The sequence below is a fragment of the Galleria mellonella genome, unplaced genomic scaffold (genome assembly GCF_026898425.1).
Source record: "Galleria mellonella isolate WM207_F2 unplaced genomic scaffold, CSIRO_AGI_GalMel_v1 utg40, whole genome shotgun sequence".
Lineage (NCBI taxonomy): Eukaryota > Metazoa > Arthropoda > Insecta > Lepidoptera > Pyralidae > Galleria > Galleria mellonella.
In genome coordinates, this window is record NW_026442094.1 from 3,601,056 (window position 1) to 3,625,469 (window position 24,414).

A 24,414-nucleotide genomic window follows, 5' to 3' on the forward strand; every position below is an offset into this window, starting at 1 on the left:
GAAAGATCTCTGTAAGCGAATATAAATGTTAATTATTTTTTAATGAGAATGCTGTATATATGCTTTCGCTGAAAATATGAATTTTGATGGCAAAAAAGTAAAAGAAAATCTCGGTAGTAAAATATAAAGCAGGTTTTGCAATTATTATGTATTTTGCTTCAGATTTTTAGTTGTTAATTTATATGTAACGTATTTTAGGATTAACATTTTAATTTTATAATAAAATTCTTTTTAAATAATCAGAACTTTTCAAAATTGTTTTTATTCTTAATTTTTTTTAATTAAATGGCTACCGTCAATTTTGGTTAGTGATTCTGCTAAACTTACTACCAACGTTAGTGAGGCGTTAGTAGTTAAAGAGACATAGTTGTAGGTTTTTATAACTGTGATATAAGTATCGGTACAAATAAGGAGTAAAAGACGAGTGTAGTAGAGTAGTTGACCTGATCGAACACGCGTTCGCATCAAGGCCACTCGTGATTAAGGGTTACGAATTGATTCCGAAACTAGTCGAACTTTCTCGATTTAATTACACGTCTATTAAACCGGTAATTATTACATTAAAATATAATTGTGTGCTTACGAAACATAACAATAAAACTACGTATTCAATTGAGTTGATATGCGCTTTTTACTTTTAACAGACTAATTATTTTTTTTATTTTTTAACAGACTAATTATTTTATTGAGTCTTTTTTTACTTTTATTAAATTATTTTATATTCTTATCTAATACTAACTTTTGTAAAATGAGTCAAATCTATTTTATATTTTGAGTATTTATTTTTTATGGATGATTTTATTCTCATAAATATAAGTTTTGTATTGCTATATCTAAAGTCTCTATCTAAAGATTTGATAAGTTAAATATATTTTTGGTGGAACGCGTCCAAATACCGGAATATAACTTTGTTTTCATTAGGTTTTTCGACTTCACTTTCGTTTCAAATTTATGATTGGTGGAAATATAAATACATTATATGCCAATTGGTTAATAAAATCTATGAGTTATTTCTATCCAATGACTGTGGAGGTAAATATTTTATTTAGTTATCAAACTTGTTCAATTATGGCGGGTACGTGTTTTTTCGAGCTTAAATATGAAATGAGTAGTAATATGCGCCGCTCAGGCGGCGACATTGACAGCGATTTGTCGAATATTCTCGTGCGCCATTTTGTGAATGCTATGGAATTTGGTATTAAGTAATTACGCAAGGATAACAACAACGGTAAGTTCAAGTTTCTGCAATGTGTTCTGGACGGTCAAATTTTTAATGGAATTATACACAATTCTTATGTGATAGCCACAGTGTGGTTGCATTTTTCACTCTGTCTTTGCTATTTCTCTTTTTGTGGTCAATTTGTTTTTATCTGCATCTATTGAACATCGTACGGTTTCTTCAATTCTTATCATGGTTTCAGGATTTGTTATCATGACTGAAAACTCAGCTGTGGGCAAGACAACACTGAAACGTCATGAAGTGGCAAGACCTATTCACATACAGAGACTGGAGGCCGCCTTAGATGTTCGACCATTCGTTAACCAAGTGAAGAGAATACTTAATCTAGAAGATGGAACTGAGAGTGAAGATGATTCTGACGTCAAGTCAGCAGTCAATGAGATGTCTAAAGGAGACAGAATCGTTCATGGGGTTGTCACTACTAAACAAGGTTAGACTTACTTGGTATTTATGACTAAAAAACAACAGAATGGTAGAATGAATGTGAATAACCATTCTAAATTTTTTTAAATGTATGATGACGGATCAATACAATAGAGAAACACCCATAATCCCTTATCTCTAAAATTTAAATTTCAACTCAATATTGCAAGAAAATCTTTATTTCAAGGACAAATATAAAGTAAACTTAATAAATTTAAGACAAAAATAATAAACATTTAGTTTACAATTGCCCATAAAACAGTTATGGAATGAGCTCCTTGCTAAGGTTTTCCCAAGAGACTACAGCAGGTGGTCGTACTTGTACAGGGTACTATCAGGTCGGTCGTATGTTTATTATACCTCAGTATAAAAAAAAGTAATTTGGCAAAACTTAAAATATTTGGTTAAGAGATAAGTTTAGAGAAATGGTGCCATAGAACTATTTAAAATTACTTTATATATCTCACATTCTTTTAATGTTTAAGTATAATAGATTTCAAAAGCTTTCTTTTTTTGATTAAGTTGTCTGTACTAAAGTCCAGTACGAAAGTGATTTGTTTGAGTACCTCTGTCCTATTCATATTACTACCATGAAGCAGTTGTATTTATATAGTTTAGTGATACCTGGACATATCCCTAAAGTTTATATAGTTTCAAATTTACCAAAACTCTTTCTATGTAGCCATGTGGTAACAATATAATGGGCTACCCCTTCCTTTTCCATGGGTGTAGTAAGAGATGACTATGGGAACTTAATGCCCCAGGGATAGACAGCAGTGTGTTATTAAAATATCCTCTAAACTTAAACTTCAGTTGCCGATCTGCCTGCCAAGTGTTATTACTAATACTCCTGCCAATTACTGGTGAAATCCCCCCAATGGTAAATTGCCATAAGGATAGTTCTATTCTTTTATAAATGTGAAAGTGTGTTTGTTTGTTACCTTTCAGCACTTTAACAGCTATTAACAGCAACCAATTACTATAAAATTTGGTATACTATTTTCAATGGTGAAGGACATGGGGCTACATTTTATTTCAGTTAGTGTATATATCTCACTCACATGGATGAAGTCATAAGTAATATCTTGTATTTAATAAAATTATAACTAGTAAAGTTGTAAAGTTTTACATTTCTATTGTAGTGAAATATCTTATTATCAGCATCAGCCCTGAGGTATTGTGAAAGGAGTGATTATAAAGGTGCTAGAAGACAAGGGGTGTCAAAATGCCAAATGTGAAAAACAATTTTTGGAGCAAAATACAATTTTGTTTTTATTATTTAGTGACTAATTTAAATTAAAAGTAAAAGCTTTCTTTTTAATATTATTAAAGAAGCATAAGTATATTAATTAAAACAATTTAAGCATGCAGAATAAGTTGATTTTTGTAAATTTGAGAGTTATTATTATTTTTATTTTTTTTTAATAAATGAAATTAAAATTTACATGTAGTGAAAACATTAAAAGATAGTCTCACTTTACCCTGATCAAAAACTAGGACTGGCATTGCTTATTACCATGGAAAAATATAAAAAATTGCTATGTCAATGTTGATACTAAATAGTGAGCACTGATAGGAATAAATGTGGTTTACATTACAGAGCGGCAAAGTGATCGCCTAAGACTTTACAACTTAGCGTCTGTTGGGGAGGAGCGAGAATGGTTACGTGATATATTGTTGGAATCTAGTTCAGAAAGCAGCAGTGATGATGACACCCCTGAGGGAAAGGAGATGAGGATACAGAGGATGTTGAAAGAAAGATATCATCACAATAAATATGTCAAGAATTACTACAAAGATCCTGGGGTAAGTAATGAACTTTTAGGATTTTTTTTTTGTAATATAACAATTGCATTGCAGGGAGTCAGTGGATGCAGGTATTTTAGGGTCCTAATTTATTCTTTATGGCAGTTTATGGAGGAGGCTTATGTCCATCCAGTTCAAATAAATAATGGCTAAAGTGATGAATGCAACAATTATTTATAATATTGTTTTAGTTTATGTAATAATAAAGCAATAGGCATTTCTTATCACTAATTATTAGATTACAATTATTTTGTTTAATTCCCCTACCATTACTATGTGTGTGCCAAAGCTGGAAGATTGACTACTGTTAGAATTGTGAAATTCGCAGTTTGGTTGTTGAACGGTTAATAATAGATTCCGAGCAGTGGTCTATTAATTTGCCTGAAGATGCCTCATTTAGAGGCGAAATATGTTGCAAAACGTGCGTGGACGGAATGGCAGTCGGAAATTAATAGTTAATATGGAAAGTTGTAGAACTTTTGGTAATAGTGATTTCAACAGTAACTCTACAGCAATTCATAATACATCATATGATAGCAATAAACATACACCATAGATTGTGGGTACTCGGCAGCACACCTGCAATGCCGCTGGTGTTGTGGGTGATCATGGGCGGCGGTAGTCACTTACCATCAGGTGAGCCGCATGCTCGTTTGCCCCCTGTGTTGTAAAAAAAAAAAACAAAAAATAATAGTTTAATTGTCATTTTTATAGAATTCCCGTTATATGTATTATGGTGCTGGCCTGTTATCTACTGTGGATCGTTATCCTGAACGTCGAGTCAGTAGGCCAGTGCCACCACCGCCCGCTTCCAGAGGGCGTAGAGGTCGACCTTCAGAAAGAGGTGCTACTAGAGGCGTACAGAAATCTAGAAGGGGCCGTGGTAGGGATAATAGGGTTGGCAATGAAACAGATGTTGTAAGTATATGTTATATATATTACTCTAATATACCTTTAGTGTTTTCTATGTAACCATGATTAACAAAAATATATCACAATATATATTGTAAATTTTTAGTCTGTGATTCAATTTAAAGAATATTTGGCATTTATTACAAAAAATATTATAATTAATATTTTTAATAAAAACTATTATAACATTTGTATATTGGTTTTGCCTGCCTTATCAAAAAAGACAAATAAATTTGTTACTGTTGTAGGAGTTATATAAAATTATATGGCCTGGACAATTTTAAATGAATTTTTTATTATTATATTTAATACATAATAGAATTTATTTTTAGGTGGACAATCTTGAATGGGAGGAACAATTAAAAAATTTGAAACAAGAGAATGATAGTGAAGAGTACAGTATAGATAAACCAGGAGTTAGGTGCGGCTTATATTTTAATATTTGTATAATTGTATATTAAAACAAATTATTGAAATTTTAAATTTAACTCTTTAAATGCCAAAAAATAATATTATTTCAAAGATATATCTCAATTAAAAGATTTTCAATAATACCTTTTTATTTACAGCTATAACAGTAAGTAAAAGGGTTTATTGAAGTGTTTGATTTATAAATAAATAAAATAAATATATTTTTTAAATATATTTAATGGTTCTAAAACATATTTTCGTGCTTACAATTAGGGGCCGTAAAAAATTATCTACTGTGAAGAGTCCGGAAGCTTTGACCGCCCGTCGGCGTCGCCACTGGCTGCTGTTAGTCAAAAAAGAGTTAGGAAAGATCCAGAGGGCACGGGCAGCTACACACAGGGAAGTGATGTTGCAAAGGAAACGGTTGGCAACACTGTGCTGTAAACATTGGAGACATGTGGCTATGCAGGTTAGGGTTTTAATTACCTTACAAATCTATATTATAATTAGCTTTCACCTCAGACAAGAAGACCAGCGTGACTGAGATATGTTTACTGACAAAGATAAAAAGTAGCTTATATCCCTATCCATCCCATGTAGTACTTGTTTACTTAATTTCATAGTAATTGGACTGTGTATTATTTAAAAAGTGTATTAGCTAGGATGAAAGAGCTTTTCAATTTGTTTATATTTTTTCCTAGTAAATTGTAAACTGATATTACCAATTTTATTTCTATTGATAGTGTTCATACCCTTGATGGTTCTACATTAATTTTATATCAAAGCTGGTGTTTTTCTTTGCATGAAAGAATTGCTCTTTGTTAAGCAGAAACTTTTTGTGAATACACAATAGCGTGTTTTGTTGGGTACATTTGCTTGTACTATTTATGCTTTAGTATTTTTTTAATTACAATAATTTATTTCACTTTCCTACAGTCTCAGAAGAACATGAAAGAGACAGTCTGGCGATGCAAGAGGCTCAGTCGCGAAATGCAAGCTTACTGGCGACGGTATGATCGCGCCGAGAGGGAAACTCGACGCCGTATGGAGAGGGAAGCTGAGGAACAAAGAAAGGTTAGTAAAATTCTTAGGCAAATGTTTATATCTTACTCTATTAAATTAAATGTTTATCTTGTACTCATTATGTGAATAATCTATCTTTCAATACATACTTGGCACATTTTGTAATGTTACAAGTAGTTAGACATGAAATATTTAAAATCAGAAAGAAGTACTAATATGCAATAATATAATCAATGAATATAAAAACATTTTTAATTTAAGTATTTGTTTATTTTATGTATTGCTGTTTCAAAAAAGACATGTCAAGATTATTTATTAAGAGTATCAAGTTTACTAAAGAGAATAATAGTGAGTTTTTGGTATTTTTATGTACATGTGAAAAATAAACATGTTTTTTTTTTATTAATTGTTTTTATTCTTTATTCTGTGCTGATATATTTTTTTTGTTACACAGATGGATGTGGAATTAATGGAAGCGAAACGTCAACGTCGTAAACTTAACTTCTTAATAACGCAGACAGAACTGTATGCACACTTTATGCAGCGTAAAATGAACTCTGGTGAAGAGGGCGACTCTGGTGCTGACCGTATACTGAGACAGTTGGATGAGGACAGAGATCCGAGACTTACGGCTATCGACCATTATGACAGGTAAATACAAATAATAATATGTTTTGTTTCTTAAAGAAATATTTGAAATAGTATATCATAGTGTCTTACAATCAGGGCGTTGAATTGTCTTTTGAGATCCCGATTGTTAAAGAATCTTTTCTAAAAATCTACATTAAAATATGTAGTATCCCAAATTTTATATAGTATGTGTATAATAGTATATTTTATGTACAGATTCACACGATCAAAACTATGAGAAACGGCTAGTTAATGATTATAAAACTTTTTGTATTTATTTAAAATAAATAAATAATATTTCTATACTATTGTCACTAGTGAGGCAATGAAAGCACAAGCGTCCCGCAATGCTCGCGAGGCGTTCCATGCAGAACGTGCCCGCACGCAACAGTTCGACGCGGCTGCGGGTGTGACGTCACAGGAAGACCCGGCGACGGACACTAGCGAGCGCCGCGCCGGCGACCACGAACAGCCTTCCATCTTTAGGGGAACACTGAAGGGTTACCAGCTAAAGGGCATGAATTGGCTCGCGAACTTATACGATCAGGTTAGTATTATTTTCAAATGATTGATACGATGATGATGATGATGATGATGAAAAGCCAGTATTATTATGAATAAAAACATTTGGTAATTAAGAAATTTTGTAATTAGTTTTATCTATTAAACAAATTTTGGATATGGCCATGCTGGTAATCAGAGACTTGCATGATGTGATTCTTCTGGAAATCCTTATTAATATTATAAATGTGAAAGTGAGTTTGTTGCCTTATGAAATTTGATATACACGTATTTTATGGGATGGATATACTACTGGAGTGCTGCGACATCCTTGCAATCTATTTAAAAATGCACCTTGCAGAACAAACTTGGGCCGCGAATCACCTATCGTCCGCATAACGCGTGTGTATAACGATATTGTAAAAACCAAGCCTGAACTTGATATTCACAACGATAGTCACTGTCACGGGTAATGGCTAGTACAATATAAATTATTGTTATAATTTTCGTTATCACTTAGGGTATCAGTGGCATACTAGCAGACGAGATGGGCCTGGGCAAAACTGTACAGTGCATAGCATTCTTGTGCCACGTGGCAGAGCGGCTCGGGGTCTGGGGTCCCTTCCTGGTTGTATCTCCAGCCTCCACTTTGCACAACTGGCAACAGGAGATGCAGAGATTTGTACCAGATTTTAAAGTTGTAAGTATCATTATAGTATACAATTTAAGGAAATTTTTTATCTCGGTCGCCACATCGGATATTGCTGTCTTATTCTATCTCATGCATGTGGTAGCAATAACATATCTGTTCAAAGATTTTTCACTTGTACACAAATGGCGAACTTATTATTTTAAATATATATGTTTGTATATTATTTTCTTTATTGTTTATATTACATTACTATAATTGTAAGTACTAAATAGTTCATATTAGTAGTATTAAATGTCACACTAGTTGGTTGTTTTATGATGAAGTGTGTAATGAAAACATAAAATATGTTTCTTACCACATTCTCTTCTCCCCTGTATTCTCAGAAGTATATATATCTTCTTGTTTGTATATATATCATATCTTTCCTGTATTCCTGAATGGATGTTTATTGTATAAAAATCTAAATATTGATTCAATCCATCCGTAGGTGCCATATTGGGGTAGTCCTGGTGAACGCAAAATCCTTCGTCAGTTTTGGGAGCGTAAAGACCTTCACACACGTCAGGCCGCGTTCCACGTGGTTGTCACATCATATCAGATCGTCGTCTCCGATTTGAAGTACCTGAACAGAGTGTCTTGGCAGTATATGATACTGGACGAGGCACAGGCTATAAAGAGTTCAGCAAGTATGAGGTGGAAGCTGTTACTCGGATTCAGTTGTAGAAATAGGCTGTTGCTCTCTGGTAAGTGTTCATATGAATAAATACTGGATATATTACATACTGGAAAACGGGAGAAGTTACTCCATTTTTAAGCTTCCGTCGCGTGTGCAGCCTTAATGGTCCAACTATTATCGTGATGTCATAATAACCACTTTTTAAAATTAAAAAATGTCCACCCGTGCGAAGCCGGGACGGGCCGCTAGTTTCTAATAATGACTGTTGGTTAAGCCTCACACACTCTATTAAGCGAAACAAAGTTTTTAGGTGTTTTGGGTTATGAGGTTAGGTCATGAGAAACCACATACCACAGATATAGGGTTGATCTGTGGTATGTGGTTTCTCATGATACGTGTTTTTGTAGTTTGTGGTTGTTATTTGTTTTGGCTGTAAGTAGCACATTTTTCAATGTCTAAGTAGAGTAATAAAGAAACTAATTATTTAAATTGTATATTATTATTAAAAAAAAGACTTTTTTCTGTACAACATATGGTTCATTGTTAGTCTGTCTAATATGTACAATTGTTTAATGTGTACATAAAAGTAAATAAATAAATAAAATTGCATAATTGACTTTAGAAAACATTTAATCTTAAAGATTTATGTGGATTCTGTGTAGCCTTTAATTAATTTAAAATTTTATAATTGATTTTTTGAATCGAAGCATTTGGCGTTCCATTGTTTCTGCCTACCCTAATGGGAGACAGGCGTAACAGATATGTATGTATGTATGTATGTTTATAAAGTACGTTAAATAAGTCACTTGTTAAATTTATTTAACTTTTAACTTGTTTAATGTATTATCCACGCAATAATTGTAAACTATAGGTCTGGAATATGATTCCCAGGTACTCCAATACAGAACAGTATGGCTGAGCTGTGGGCCCTACTCCACTTTATAATGCCGACACTGTTCGATTCGCACGAGGAATTCAACGAGTGGTTCTCAAAGGATATAGAAAGCCATGCTGAGAATAAAAGCACTATAGATGAGAGTGAGTTAATATTTCTAATTAGCTTTATACGCATAGATTTTAGAAGTAGGAATATCAATGAAATAGACCTCTTCCAGATGGCGCCTCAAGATATAATAAACGTCAGTTTTTCATTTACTTTCCTGAAATTCGATAAGGAAAACTCCATCCAATTTTGTTCAGTATTTCTTGTATAATACCGGAGCAAACATACAAAGAAACAGACAAAATTAAAAAAAAATGTTTTGGTATCTTTTGGTTTTATTAATACCTCTCATATTAATTTTTCCTAAGTATCTCACATGTATATACATCGTCTATTTACTGAAAGTGACTATTTTTCTGTATTTTTAATTTCTTAAAATTTATCAAATATCATATTCATTTTTCGCTTCTTTTTTTTTAATTAAGGACCCATGTTCGTCAGTTAGAGAGAAGCTTATGACAATTTAAATAAATATTTCCTGAAAAAGTTTTAATGTATGATTATTATGTTTATTTTTTTTTTACAGAGCATTTATCTCGATTGCACATGATACTGAAACCATTCATGTTGCGGCGAATCAAGAAAGATGTAGAGAACGAGTTGTCAGATAAAATAGAGATTATGGTTCATTGCCCATTAACAATTAGGCAAAAGCTTTTGTACATAGGTAAGTCCAATAAAAATAGTCAAAGTCAAGTCTGTGCTAAAATAAATGCAATCAATCGTAGAAGAAGTAGAAACTAAGAAAGGAATACTAATAAATAACTGTATTTCTTAAGATTATAAATTTATAAACTGTTTTAAACATAATTGTACAAGTATAAAAAATACAAATAAATAATATTTCTTTCTAGTATAAATTTACTTTTTATACATACTACAGCACATATAGGGAGTGTATAGTATATGTATATATTTCATTATTATTATTACGTCCTTTATATTTAAGTAATATTTATAATTATAGTATGATATTTGTATTTAGATAATCTATTAATAACAGATTAAAATTTTCAGCATTAAAAAAGAAAATTAAAATTGAAGAATTACTCCATTATTCAGTTGGTGGTGAGTCCGGCCACAATGTAGATAAAAATTTCACATCGAATTTAATGAATTTAGTTATGCAGTTTCGAAAGGTATGTAGGTATTATCATACTTTTTTTTTATACTACTATGGTGGCAAACAAGTATACGACCCGTCTGATGGTAAACGGAGTAACCGTAGCCTATGGACGTCTGTAACACCAGGAATGTCACGCGCGCTTTTCCGACCCTAGAAATTTTAATACGCTTTTTGAAGAACCCCACGCTGTAGTCTCTGAGGAAAGCCTCGGCAGGAAGATCATTCCATAACCTAAGTGTTGTATGAATCACATACTCCTCTGAAACATACAGTGCGTATGTAACCATTCTGGTTCTAAGGTGTAAGGATTCCCTGCCGATGGCGAGAGATAAATGTATCTTTTAATGTAATAATAATTTATTAATATTAAGGTTAATAGAGAAATGGCACCCCAGAATGAGCCCTAATATTGAAAAGTAGCTTTTTGGATACACTTTTGTTGTTTTCTTTACAGGTATGCAATCATCCAGAACTATTCGAAAGGCGAGACGTAAAATCACCATTTGCTATGCAAGTTGATGATTACCACATGCCGAAATTGGTGGCTGAGGAATGCATACTGATACGTTCAATACCATCAAAGAGGCATTTGCTGTACAACATATTTTCCATATTGCAACCAGAACATATACACAGAAGTTATGACTTTGTTGATAGCCAGTGTTTTAGCTTTTTAAAGTTCATAGACCTATCACCTATGGAGGTGTTTAGAGTTATGCTGTGCGGATGGTTGTATGCGTAAGTATTTATTTTGTTAGTATTAATTTTAATATTTATTATGTTTAGTATTCTGTAAATTCTATAAATAAAAGCAGTGTTATTCATATTTTTTTCTATGCCTGGTTGAAAACTTGAATATTTGAATATTTTACCAGAGGGAGACTTTGTATAAAAGTCGATTGCTTGGGTACCTCTGTCCCATTCATGTTTCAACCGTGAAGCAGTTGTGTTTGCATGGCTGTGTTTCGGTTTGAAGGGTGGGATATGGCGTGAATTTACTGGGTACAGAGGAATAACACCTGAGTCCTCAGGAATGGTAACGCATGGGGGGTGTCATGGGCGAAACAGTATACTCTGTTATGTCCATGGTACTGCTCATGTCTATAGGCGACGGTTACCACTTTACATCAGGTGGGCCGTCAGCTTGTTTGCCATTCTAAGTTGTATAAAAAATAAAATTGCCATTTACTAACTGCTTCCTTCGGCTTCACTTGCGTGTATAGCTATATTCTACTTATGAAACAAATTCCATTTAAATTTAAAAATTCAAACTTTCACATTTATAATGAAGGGTTTATATTGATTATAATTATAGTAAATCTACATAATAATATTCGTTAACAACGTTATTCAAGAACCTGTAATAAAGTGGAGTTCATCAATAGAGTTCAATTAAAATGCTACATTGTACTTCTCTATAGGAATATTTGCAAAATACTGTAGGTAGTTTTTGGATTTGCTAGTGTATGTATCATCATATCATACATGTATGTATGTATGTATGTGTATGTATCCTATTTATTTTGTTAACGTTTAATATTTAATTTGTTTTTTATACAACTTACATTAAACTTGATGGATAGTGGTAACCATCGTCTATAGACATGAACAGTACAATGGACATAACAAAGTATACTGACTTGTTCATGATACCTTTCCTTTGTTGGCAGTCTTGAGGACTATATTGTTATGCTTCTGATATTTTTTGCAGGATGCAACATATAGAACAGTGTCTTGAAAAATATGAGAAGTTACGCCACAGACAGACCTGGTGGTACAGTGATGATGGTTGTGATATAAAACAAGAAGTGACAGAGACAGAGACAGATGTACCCAGTGATCACTATAATAGAGTGAGATGCAAAGATATGCTGCTTGTGTGTCCCGATGGTGATGTTTTGAAGAGAAGAAAACACGATAGTTTGATGTGGAGGGAGCTATTGTTCGTAGATCCACTATGGACACAAGGTAAAAGCAATGCATTACCAATGTTTTACAATATACCTACAATTTAATCGATCAATAAGGCTGTATTTTTGCACGTATATAAGTTGTTAAATAAGTACATAATATTATTATTATAAATATGTAGCTCAAGCCTATACCGTCCTCGTTCGCTCGGGAATTGTAAGAACTATATGTTTCGTGCAAAATGGCTGCATGGAGGCAGACAGATATAGGAATACCGTTTATTAAATACACTAGCTATTTCCCGTAGCTGTGATCACGTTCTAATATATACATACAAATATATATAACAAAAGCAAAAATATCGATAAAACTTTACAAATGAATTTACATTACGTTGCAGGCGGCCCGTTCTACACTCACACCGAGCACGCGGTGCACTATATGCAGGAAACAATAGAACATCGCGCGCTGCGGGCCAGGAATCTAAGAGAAAAGGAAGGACAGGTGAGCGTGTCCGATTTATACAACTGAGGTAGCAAACAATCATATGGTTCGCCTGATGGTAAGTGGTTACCGTAGCCTATGAACGCCTGCAATACCAGGGGTATTGCGCGTTACCGACCCATAAAAAACCTCTTTACCACCTTTCTAAAGAACCCCATGCTGTAGTCTCTTAAGGAAACCTTGGCAGGGAGCTCATTTCATAACCAGAGTGTTCGTAAGAGAAAATATCTTTGAAACTGCGTTGTACGCGACCATTTAGGTTGTAGGGTATGAGGGTGTCGATGGCGAGACGAACGTTGATAGAAAATGGCCGTGGACATCATATTGAAAACATCTGAGCACAATCCGTTAACAAGTTTCACGATATTAATTCTATTTAAACGCCATGTGGTCCCGGCATAGAATAAGCCACCAATTCGTTTCCCGTGAGTGTTGTAAGCGACTAAGGGAATTTCAAGGTCGAAGCCACCCAGGCCTAGCTGCGGTTGCCAAGTTGTTTAGTTTCATTAAACCAAAACACTTTAGTGAGCGATTTTTATAGCAACTAATTACATGGTGTGAACATGAAGCAAAACTTGCGGTCCGACATTTTGATATTGACCTATATTCTCAGTGACGAAAAATTGCAAGTTTTATTTTGAAATTTATTCTATTCATATTGTATCTTACCAAATGTAATTAATTTTGAATAAATGAAATTAAAAATGGCAAACAAGTTCACTGCTGAATATAGGCCTTCTCCTTGGGAGCTTTGCCAGTATTTGCCACGTTTAGCAGGCGGGTTGGTAACTGTTTTTTCGTAGGCTTTGGTAATGTTCTAAGAGGGATGCTGCTGCCCACCCCTCGATATTTATATAACTAGACGTACCGCCTAACAATTTTTTTTTTTTGTATTTTTTTTCCTGAATCTTTCCGATATTTTAATAGTTATTCTGCTTTCGGGGCGGAGATGAATCCAACAAATCGTAGATTATCAAAATTTGACCAGCTGTTTTGGAGTTATAAATGGTATTAACTAACCCGACTTTGTTTTATTTATATAGATTAGCATGATTATATTAAATGAATGCTAATAATGGTTGTATTCATAGACGGAGATGTTAAGCGAAATAAAGACTGAGGAAGGAGGCGTGATGTCGGTATCAGCTGCGGACACCACGCTGGACGAATTCCCGCATACGGAGCGGCCGCCGCGCTTATATACCAACGTGCCCACACCGCTGCCTCCGTTCTTGTACACAGCACAGCAGAAGGTATTTTTATTTATTATTATTATTATTTATTTATCACCACAAACAATTAAGTACTTACTACCTATAACTTGTAGAACATTTTAACAATATTAATTGTGGGAGCTGGTGCCTGTACTAGGTGTTAAACCTGTATTACAAATTACTTACACGACACACCAATTACAGGACCCTTACCTAAAAACCCTTTAAAAATACTATATTATACTTTTTAAATAAACTTTATTGAGAAATTATTTGATTGATAAAAATATAAATTATCTATTTTAAAAGGTACATTAACAGTGTAAATACAGGCATTAATATTAATTGATATATAATATTGTTGCAAGATGCAAGTTATATATATATATATATATATATATATATATATATATATATAATTAATGAATTATTTTTCATTTTCATTGAGTGCAATGATGGTAGTAATTATTATCATCAGTCATGAATGATATTGCTAAGCGTAATTCGACATAAAAAATAATAATAATGATAAAAACTAAATAGTGTGTGTGTGAAAGTAGTAGATGTATGTGGGATAATGAAATGGATATATTTTTAGAGTATTATTCGTATCTGACATATTCTCTTTGTTCAGTATTATATGTGTTTTCGATAGTAAACAATGTACAAATAATAAAATGATTGCATACAAATAAGAATACGGCGTTGCCAAACTTGCCGTCCTAAAATCGATGCGCGTACGACCGTACAGATGCCGGGCGCAAGCATTCCACGGCGTTACGTTAGTGTAATGATCCGTTTCATATATTTTGTCCGAGAGTAGCAAATTGTTTGCAATTTTATGTATTGATGTTAAATCACGGATGATCAGCGACTAAGGATTACTAAGGATTACATAACTCTACACATACATCGACTAATTTAAATTCTCGACTGCCAACAGGTATGCGCAAACACGCGTTGTCCGTTTGCCGTTTCGAGAAACTTCGCTTACCACGTGAGGAGGCACCAGCACGGGGAATGTGCTGAGGGGAGTGATACATTGGCACGGCTCGTAGCCATCGCGAAACCACCATGGGGTTGGGCTTCCTTACAGGTTCCCGGTGAGTTTCAGATTCATTTTCTATTATTCAAAAGAACATTTAACACAGATATATTATTTAAATAATTCAGTTTTCGCAGATGAAAAGCCATCAAAATTAATAAATTAGTCAAATACAAGTTATCAATTAAAAATCTGATAGATTCGCTGATTTTATTTTAACTTTAATTTAAGGGGATTTGTTTTATTTATTATCTTATTTTATTGTTTTATCTAATATGTTAGGCTGATTATAGTTTCTGTTAAAAAAAAAATATAAGACTAAACGCCATGGTGCTTAAATATTTGTATTAATAAGCTATTACTATTTACTATAACTCTGCATAATAATTTGTCGTATCTGAAGTCTCAAATGATCCCATAGTAACAACAGTAATTTAATTTACAGACAAGAACCAGCTAGTGAGTGATGCCGGTAAACTAACTGTATTGGACTCTCTATTGAAGAGACTGAAGGAGCGCGGTCACAGGGTGCTCATTTACAGTCAGATGACCAAGATGATAGATTTATTAGAGGTATGTGTATACATTTTTTTTTTTTAATAAATGATAATGGAATGCTAACTCCGTCTGCGCTAACGATATACACTGACGGGGCACCAGTGAGAGATGTTAGGTGAGGATAAAACAGGTCAGTTAGTCCATCGTGATGAATACACCTGGAATTCAGCACGATCATTTCTAGGGGGAACCTCGGGGAAGGCGACCTGACAGGACTCATTGCCAGCAATAGGGCTGCTAAGCCCAATTACTAACAATCCCTTCTTCCTCCTGTGTATATAAAAATATGATCCATTTCCACACAATAAGCATAAGTAAATAAATGAATAAGCCAGTGTATCAAGGAACTGGTCTGATTCCCAGACGCCCAATTTTCCTTCTAACACTATATATGTGTTCTTAAATTATAAATAAATAAATAGCTCTGCCTTCCCAGGAAAACCTGTCAGTACTGGCAAATGAACTTTGTTGATGTGGATCAAAATATTCTCAAATATTGATACATTAGTGCTTTTTAATAAAGGACCTTGCAACACTGGTTGTTCGCTACACGTCAGATAAATACGTTTTTTATTCGATTTGCTATATAAAATAAATTATAAATTTATCGTTAGACGCGTTTTCATCAGCGTACGCGTGATTAATAAGATATAGGATGTTTGACCAATACAAACAGATATACTTATGAATACAAATGTTTGTATTGTTAGTCTCCGATAATTTTGGGTTCGAACCCATAACTATCGGAGATTGGGGCAAAGTGTTAAAATGCTGCATTACCATTGGCAAATTGAACATATAAAAGAGTACTATGCGTTTTATGGTTTTGATTAAATAGCAAAGTTGGTATTGTGAGATTTTAATTGTATCAATTCTATGCGCAGGAATACATGTGGCATCGTAAGCACAAATATATGCGGTTAGATGGATCCAGCAAAATATCAGCGCGGCGCGATATGGTCGCTGACTTCCAGGTGAGTACGTTACTATATAAAATCTTGTTAAACAGAATAATTTCCACAAAAATACTATAGAGATGGACTTGGCCTTACTAAATTTGTCATATTTCCTAGTAAGTGCCATGTATATATTTATATGTGTATGTCTATATACTATATATTATTTGTTATTATAAGTAGTTTAATAAATAACATGTATTTGATGCTTTTGTGCATTATACGTAAAATTATTAATTCATTCTTGCGCCACCTACCCACTTCTATATGTACTCCTTTAACCAAAGGTTGTCTATAAGAGATTGCTATAAGAGATACTTTTATATGTATATTTTAATCTGTACTCCATACTACTGTATTTCAGTTGAATTGTTTATATATCATTGTTTAGTTTTATGTTTTTGGTGCAATAAATAGTAAAATAATAAGTAATAAAATAAATTTGTTTAACAAAAATAAAAAATTCTGAATCTAGTAGTGCCAAAAAAAAAAAAAAAAAGAAAATAGAACGCAGCCGAATTGACAACTTGGGGAGTGTTTTCATAATAATTTAAACTGCTTATATAATAATAGTTGAAAGTTTTGTTATTTTACGTTTTATTTTATGTTTTATTATACGTTAATAGCTTTTTTTCTTTTACTTCTAGGCTCGAGCAGATATCTTCGTGTTTTTACTATCGACGCGAGCGGGCGGTCTTGGTATCAATTTAACTGCTGCTGATACTGTGAGTAGTTAAATAACTATAAGCTCAAAATGTAGTATATCTAATATTATTTATATGAAAGTTTGTAAAGTGTTTGTATTTTTGTTAACTTGCCTAACCTAACCAGATTGCAAGGGATTTAAAAGATTTTTTTACTGAAAGAGACCCCTTTTGGGTCATTGGCCTCTGTTTTTATTTAGCTATTCTATTTTGTGTACAATAATGTTCTCAAAACAAAATTGTATACCTTATTCATACGGGATAAATCGCGTATTCTAGCAAATAGATCTTAAATTTATTTAAAAAAAATATATCTATATATAAAAACGCCATGCCACAATATTCGTTCATGCTTTGATCTCGGCAATCGCTCAACTGATTTTAATAAATGTGTATTGTTTGCTCCAACTTGAACTTGAAAGATAGGATAGTTTTTATCTCGGTAAGAATAAATAATCCAATAGATGGCGGTAGGGACAAAACGATTGCTGGATTAGCTAATATATTATAAATATATATAGATTTTCTATAATGTATATGAAGATAGATATTCTTGTATTCAGGTGATATTCTACGACTCTGACTGGAACCCGACGGTGGACCAGCAAGCCATGGACCGCGCGCACCGGCTCGGACAGACCAAGCAGGTGACGGTCTACCGGCTCATATGCAAGGGCACCATCGAGGAGAGGATCATGCAGCGCGCTCGCGAGAAGAGCGAGGTCGGTCTCTATTATTTTGTTTTTATTTATACAAACTTTTATTTAATTTGAAATGTAAATAAAGCATAGGTCTTGCCGTGTGGTTGTGGCATAGAATAAGTCACCCCCTTCCTTTCCCAAGAGTGTTCTAAGAAGTGACATTATTACATTAGTAGTATTCATTGTATAATTCTGGCATATAATGGATCTTCCTATTCCAAAGGATCGAGGGATGGACAGCAATGTCCCACTTAAAACCAACCCATCTGCCAAGCATAGCAACTACTAGCAAAATCCCTCTAATGGGGAGGCCTATGTTCAGCAGTGGACAGTTAACGGCTGATATAGTAGTAATTAATAATAAAATAGATCATTAGTTATATTTGTAAATATTGTTTATTTATTACAGATTCAGAGAATGGTTATAAGTGGTGGTAACTTTAAACCTGACACGTTGAAACCAAAAGAGGTAGTGTCGTTACTATTGGATGATGAAGAAATAGAACTTAAATGTAAGTATGATATTATAATAAAAATATATATAAACAATATATGCACATCACTACAGTCTTAATTAACGGGGTCAGATAGTATAAAATAAATTAAAATAATTTTTGTTCAAGTAAATGCCATTTGGTCTTCTATACTACCTATTATGTATGTACATAGATACCTTATCTGTCTGTCTGTCTGTCTGTCTGCCATGTGCATAGAATGGCATAGAATAGCTACCTCTTCCTTTCCTATGGGTGTCATAAGAGGCCACTAAAGGAACTCAATGATAGAGGGATAGGTAGAAGTGTACCATATTAAAATATCTCTAAAAGCCTAACTGCAGTTGCTAACCTGCCTGCCAAACTTAGCCACTTCTGTCAAAATTCCCCTTATGGGGAAGGCTTATGAGGGAAGATTCAGCAGTGGACAGTCAACAACTGAAATGATGATGATGATTATTATTCAAGTAGATTTAATTATAGTAACATTAAATTATGAAATAATATTTATAGCATGTTAACGTAACCATATGTTTTACAGATCGCCAAAAGTCTGAAGAAAAGAAATTGATCGAGGAAAGAGAAAGAAAAAGGAAATTAGGAATTTTACCACCGGTAAGCAGGACTAAGAATTTGTTACAGTTACCATCAAGTCATGACATTTTGTTAAAAGCTATAAGATATAAATTTATCATAGAATCATTTCAGATTGAAAATATATCTGGTTACTTCAACGGGTATTTCGATCCCGTATCCGTGTCTGAACGCTGTTAATAATTTTAGATTGTATTCTAATAAAAAAAACAGACTTCAATTGCGGCTTGTAGTTATTGTAATTTAAAAACTAAACTATTGAACCGATTTTGATATAATTTCTATTGAATCAATCTGTAAGTATATCTTTTAGATAAAAAAAGATTTTCCCAAATCGGTTCATAACTGATGAAGTTGTATTCTTTTTAAAACAATAAAGAGTACATATATATAACATAAAAAAAAAATACAATCTAATTGAGAACTTCTTTTTTTGAAGTCGTTTGAAAATGCTGATTTTTAGTCAAGTGGTTACAATAATGTATGTAATGTTTGTTTGACAGGCGGTAGTGAGCGATCCGAAGCGTCCGCGCGAGTCCTCCCCGGCTGTCGATAGTCCGCCTGAATCGGACGCCACACCCGTGACTACTGCCACCACCAGTAAGTTATTTTTTACACGCATATCTAATGTTTGACAACCCATTAAACATTTGTTAAGTCCTTTTGAAAAGGGTTCTAGCATTTTCGTCTACTTGGTAATGTTGGCCAAGTGGTTTTATTATATTAGTCGTTAACTGTCCACTGGTGAACATAGGCCTCCTCCTTGGAGTGTTTTGTCAGTAGTTGCCACGCTTGGCAGGTGGTTCGACAATCGCATTTAGGCTTTGGTGATGTTTTAAGAGGGACATTGCTGCCCATCCCTCGACTATTAAATTCCTTTAGTTGCTTGTTTTTACACCATGCATGGGAAAGTAAGGTGACCCATTATATGCCGGGACCACTTCATTATGATTAACTAGTTTAGTCAGTATTAATGAAGGAATACTCAAAGTGAATTTCTATGATTTTACTTTGAAAAAAAAAAATTCTTTAGTGTTCATATTAATGTTGTAACATGTCGTGCCAAGTAACTAAGGATAGGAGGTTCGATACTATTTGTCGTGGGTATTACATTTATTTTTATTTATTATTACATATTTGGTTAATCCCTTTAAAGGGGAAAGTAGTGGTTCCGAGTTGAGCTGTGTAATGGTGTGTTGCAGCAGCGTACTCGCCGCCGCCGCGCGGGGCCGGCTGGGGCAGTCCCTGGGGAGGTAGCTGGGGTGGTTCCGCGCAAGGGGGCCGCGCGGCGCGGGGCGGGGCGCGGCGGGGCCGCCCGCGGGGCTCGCGCCACTCCCTGGGCCGCCGCTCCGACGGCGCCGCGGCCGCCGCTGGCCCCGCTGCCGCCACGCCCTCCACCTCCGCGACCAGCGATGCAGACGCACTCGCTGCTGGTATGTTGTGGTGTAGCTTTGACTATTAAACATATACAGTTTTCCTAACAGAAATAATTAATCATATTTTAAATACGCAATCGTAACTTAAGTGACCTTTGCAGGGAAATAGTACCTATCTACATGCCTGCTTTTTTTTTAATTTATTCTATATATATTTATAATTGAAATTTGTTATTACTTCATAGTATCTGCAGATTTAACAAAAACACAAAAGTCTGCAAAAGCAAATGAAACGGAGGTCAGTTTCATTTGTGTTACGGCTTAAAGAATGGAATATAATAGTGAAAATACAAATTACGAAGGCATAGGAAAATAATCCTAAGGAAATAGCAATGTATGAGGGATATTTTGCACATCTCTGAAAATCTTTGTACCAGAAAGAGACTGTACAAAAGTAAAGGTACCTCTGTCCCATTCTTGTTTCAACCGTAAAGCAGTTGTGTTTGCATGTCTGTGTTTCCGTTTGAATGATGGGATATGGCGTGAAATTACAGGGTACAGAGGAATAACACTTGAGTCCTTAGGCAACGCATGGGAAGTATCATGGGCGAAACAATATACTCTGTTATGTCCATGGTACTGCTCATGTCCATCGGCGACGGTTACCACTTATATATTATATATAATAACTATCCATGTCCAAGTTGTATAAAAAAAAACAAATATCCACGGATATAATATTGTATAAAATGAATCTATTAATATTGGTTGTTTGACGCTCCACTGGAGATCATCGAGACGATCCATGTATATTTAATAAATGCCGTATACGTGTATCCTCGCCGCTATATACCCGTATATTTGACCGATTTGGATGTTTTTTTTTACTAAAAGGAAATGGTGGCATAAAATTTATGACTGCCTATTTTTAATTAATAAAGAATCTCTTATTATACTTTGTATGTTTTGTGTTCATTATGTGGTACAATAAAGAATAAATTTTTGTTCTGTGTTTAATTTTTAAATCAAAATAACTGGTATATAAAACATATATGCTATGTTTGGATAATAACCTATCCATGTACCAAATTTCATTCGAATCTGTCAAGTAGTTTTTGTGCGAAAACGTAACAAATATCCATCGATTCTTGCAAACTTTCGCATGTGTTATATTAATAAAATGAATCTATTAATCGACTGTTGTATATTTAAGGCGCCGCCCTCTTGGAGTCGGACGCTCCACTGGAGATCATCGAGACGAGTGGTGGTAGTGGTAGCGGTGAGGTGCGCGGGCGGCGCGGGCCGGGCCGGCCGCGGCTACGTGCGGCGGCGCGGCCGGCGCCACGCCGACCGCGCCGTCCACGCGAGCCGTTGCTCGTGCCGCTGGCGCCGCCGCCCTAGCGCCCGCCACCACCACACGCCGTCACGCATCCTCGCCGCTAGTCGGGTAAAATTTGATTTTCTACCGATTTGGATTGGACCGATTTGGATGTTTTTTTTTATCTAAAAGGATATACTTACAGATTGGTCCCATAGAAATTTATGACTGCCTATTTTTATTTTTAAAATAACACGATTTACATGGAGCGGTTTTGCTGGAAGAAATCTCTTATTAGAGATAAGCTCGCCTTTGTACATTATGTTTCAAATGAATTGTGATTAACATTATGTTTTGTGTACAATAAAGAATAAATTTTATCAAAATCGGTTCTGTGTTTAATTTTTAAATCAAAATAACTGGTTTTAACAACATAACTAAAGTCGGTTTTTTTATGGAACAATTTAATTATTATACATTAAAAGCAATAGTTTAATGTGTAAACTTCTAATTTCATAATATATGAATGTTATGTCTCAGTACTTTTTTACGTAGTTTATTTTTAAAATGTTATTGCATAGAAAAAGTAATCAAGGTGAATTAATAATATAATAATTCGCTTTACTTTTGTTTTGTAAACATACTTGTATTTTGTTTCAGTTGTCAATTGTCCATGTGAACTACGGCTGTTGCGGTTTACTTAAAAAAACCCACCTCTACCTAGTGCAATTGTTGTTTATATTATTGCATATATTGTTCATAATAAGTTCAGCTTTATTTTAATCACTATGAACAGAGACAGCGTTTTTTGTAAAGTATTAAAGTACAAAGTTTCAGAAACTTTGTTTACCTAATTAATTTGTTACATGAACTAAAGCGTATATTATTTAATGTAATATTATTTTGTAATTATCATAACTATAATAAAACAATATCAAATCATTTTGTGTTTTCATTTATTTTGTGTCAACATTATCATATTTGGTGGCCGTGTGTCTCGGCATAGAATAGGCCACCCCTTCCTTTCCCGTTGGTGTCGTAAGAGACGACTAAGGGAAGACGAGGGATGGGCAGCAGCATCCCTCTTAAAATATTTTCAAAGCCTAACTGAATGTACTCAATGTAGAAAAGAGTATTGAAGCCACTATCTATCGTTTCCAGTTATATAAATAATAAAAACTTAAGACTGACTTCTTCAAATTAACAATTAAATCATAAACTTATTATGACGTACTTACCTAATAAAATAGAACAGATTATTTATTTATACATAAAATTCGACTATATATTCCGTTAATCTCAATATTTTAATTATATATATATATATATATATATATATATATATATATATATATATATATATATATATATATATATATATATATATATATATATATATATATATATATATATATATATATATATATATATATATATAATATACGGTTAGTTAGGGCTAAAGCTTTTGGCCTTCTTGTTAATCCATCGAAATCTCAAGCCATTATTGTAGGCAATAGCAGGCTTAGAGGCAAGCTCGATATGTCTCAAGTGCCACCACTAGTTAATAACGGTGTTCCCTTAGCATATACCGACAAATTAAAAAACCTAGATTTAATTATGGACAGCAACTTCTCTTGGTCCTCTCATGTGAACGACATTAGTAAGCGATTGCATTTCTCGTTTCACTCGCTCAAACAACTTCAATATTTCCTTCCTATCAGAATCAAAATCATGCTGGCTCAATCTATCCTGCTTCCTATTCTGGACTATGCCGACGTTAGTTTTTTGGATGTGACAGAGGAGCTACTGAATAAACTTGAGCGCCTACAAAATTTAGCTATCAGATTTGTCTTCGGTCTACATAAGTATGAACATGTCTTCGCTTTTCGCGCTCAGTTAAAATGGCTCCCAAATCGACTTCGACATAATATGTACAATCTCTCCACTCTCTATAATATTCTTAATAATCCCAACTCTCCATCTTATCTCCGCTCCCGGTTTCGAATCCTGCTCCCTCCCAAACGTCCCAAGCGTATTTGTCTGGTCCAGTCCAAAGTCTTAGAACTCTCTTTTTGTAAGACCCATTTTTTTGGAAACTCTTTCACATTTCGTGCTGCGCAACTGTGGAACAGGCTACCTGCTGACATACGGGATAGTCCTTCCATTACTTCCTTTAAGAGAAGACTGAAATCACACCTTTTAACCAATAGTACATGATAATTTTATGCACTTATACATATGTATATATATTATATATGTGTATGTGTGCCTATTCGTATTTTAATACAATAAGTAAGTAATAAATATTAGATTTTGTTGAATAAACAATTATATGTAAAATTTGCCCTTTACTCCTTTTGTATGGGAAAACAAGTGACGTAGATAGATTTAGCCTTTTTGTATTGATTTGATATGAAATGTTAAATTAGTCATCGATTGCCAAGTAGCGTGATTATTGATAATTATTATATTGGTAATATCAATTCATCTAAGGATTATTTTATGTACAACGCAGATCAGAGACAATCATTTATTTATTTATTGAACTAATAAATCCTGTCAGTGTAAAAGGTGAACTTAACACCATATGGCGTTATCTACCAGTAAGAGTCAGTCAAATAATCTAAGGTGGGTAA

At 33.9% G+C, this 24,414-nt stretch overlaps 1 protein-coding gene across 1 annotated transcript; it reads left to right on the top strand.

Annotated features, from left to right (window-relative positions):
- Positions 1–1,049: 1,049 nt before the first annotated feature.
- On the top strand, positions 1,050–22,718 carry LOC113520261 (chromatin-remodeling ATPase INO80). The gene is made up of 29 exons (XM_052898066.1): positions 1,050–1,228; positions 1,422–1,670; positions 3,264–3,469; positions 4,184–4,387; positions 4,714–4,802; positions 5,066–5,261; positions 5,729–5,866; positions 6,270–6,466; positions 6,764–6,992; positions 7,467–7,646; positions 8,086–8,341; positions 9,166–9,312; positions 9,804–9,944; positions 10,295–10,416; positions 10,858–11,141; positions 12,115–12,371; positions 12,715–12,818; positions 13,910–14,071; positions 14,976–15,135; positions 15,523–15,650; positions 16,520–16,609; positions 17,239–17,316; positions 17,859–18,017; positions 18,406–18,508; positions 19,032–19,105; positions 19,588–19,684; positions 20,287–20,517; positions 21,674–21,907; positions 22,439–22,718. Exons 2-28 carry the CDS (start codon positions 1,433–1,435, stop codon positions 21,859–21,861), a joined length of 4,458 nt encoding a protein of 1,485 aa, XP_052754026.1. The 5' UTR covers positions 1,050–1,228; positions 1,422–1,432; the 3' UTR covers positions 21,862–21,907; positions 22,439–22,718.
- The last annotated feature ends 1,696 nt before the right edge of the window (positions 22,719–24,414 follow it).

What these genes read in the sequence shown, in the direction of transcription:
- LOC113520261 (XM_052898066.1), top strand. Translation starts at nt 1,433, where the DNA reads ATGACTGAAAACTCAGCTGTGGGCAAGACAACACTGAAACGTCATGAA. An exon ending in AGATCCACTATGGACACAAG is followed by an intron (nt 12,372 to 12,714) that starts GTAAAAGCAATG and finishes ATTACGTTGCAG; the next exon opens with GCGGCCCGTTCTACACTCAC. An exon ending in AATTAGGAATTTTACCACCG is followed by an intron (nt 19,106 to 19,587) that starts GTAAGCAGGACT and finishes TTTGTTTGACAG; the next exon opens with GCGGTAGTGAGCGATCCGAA.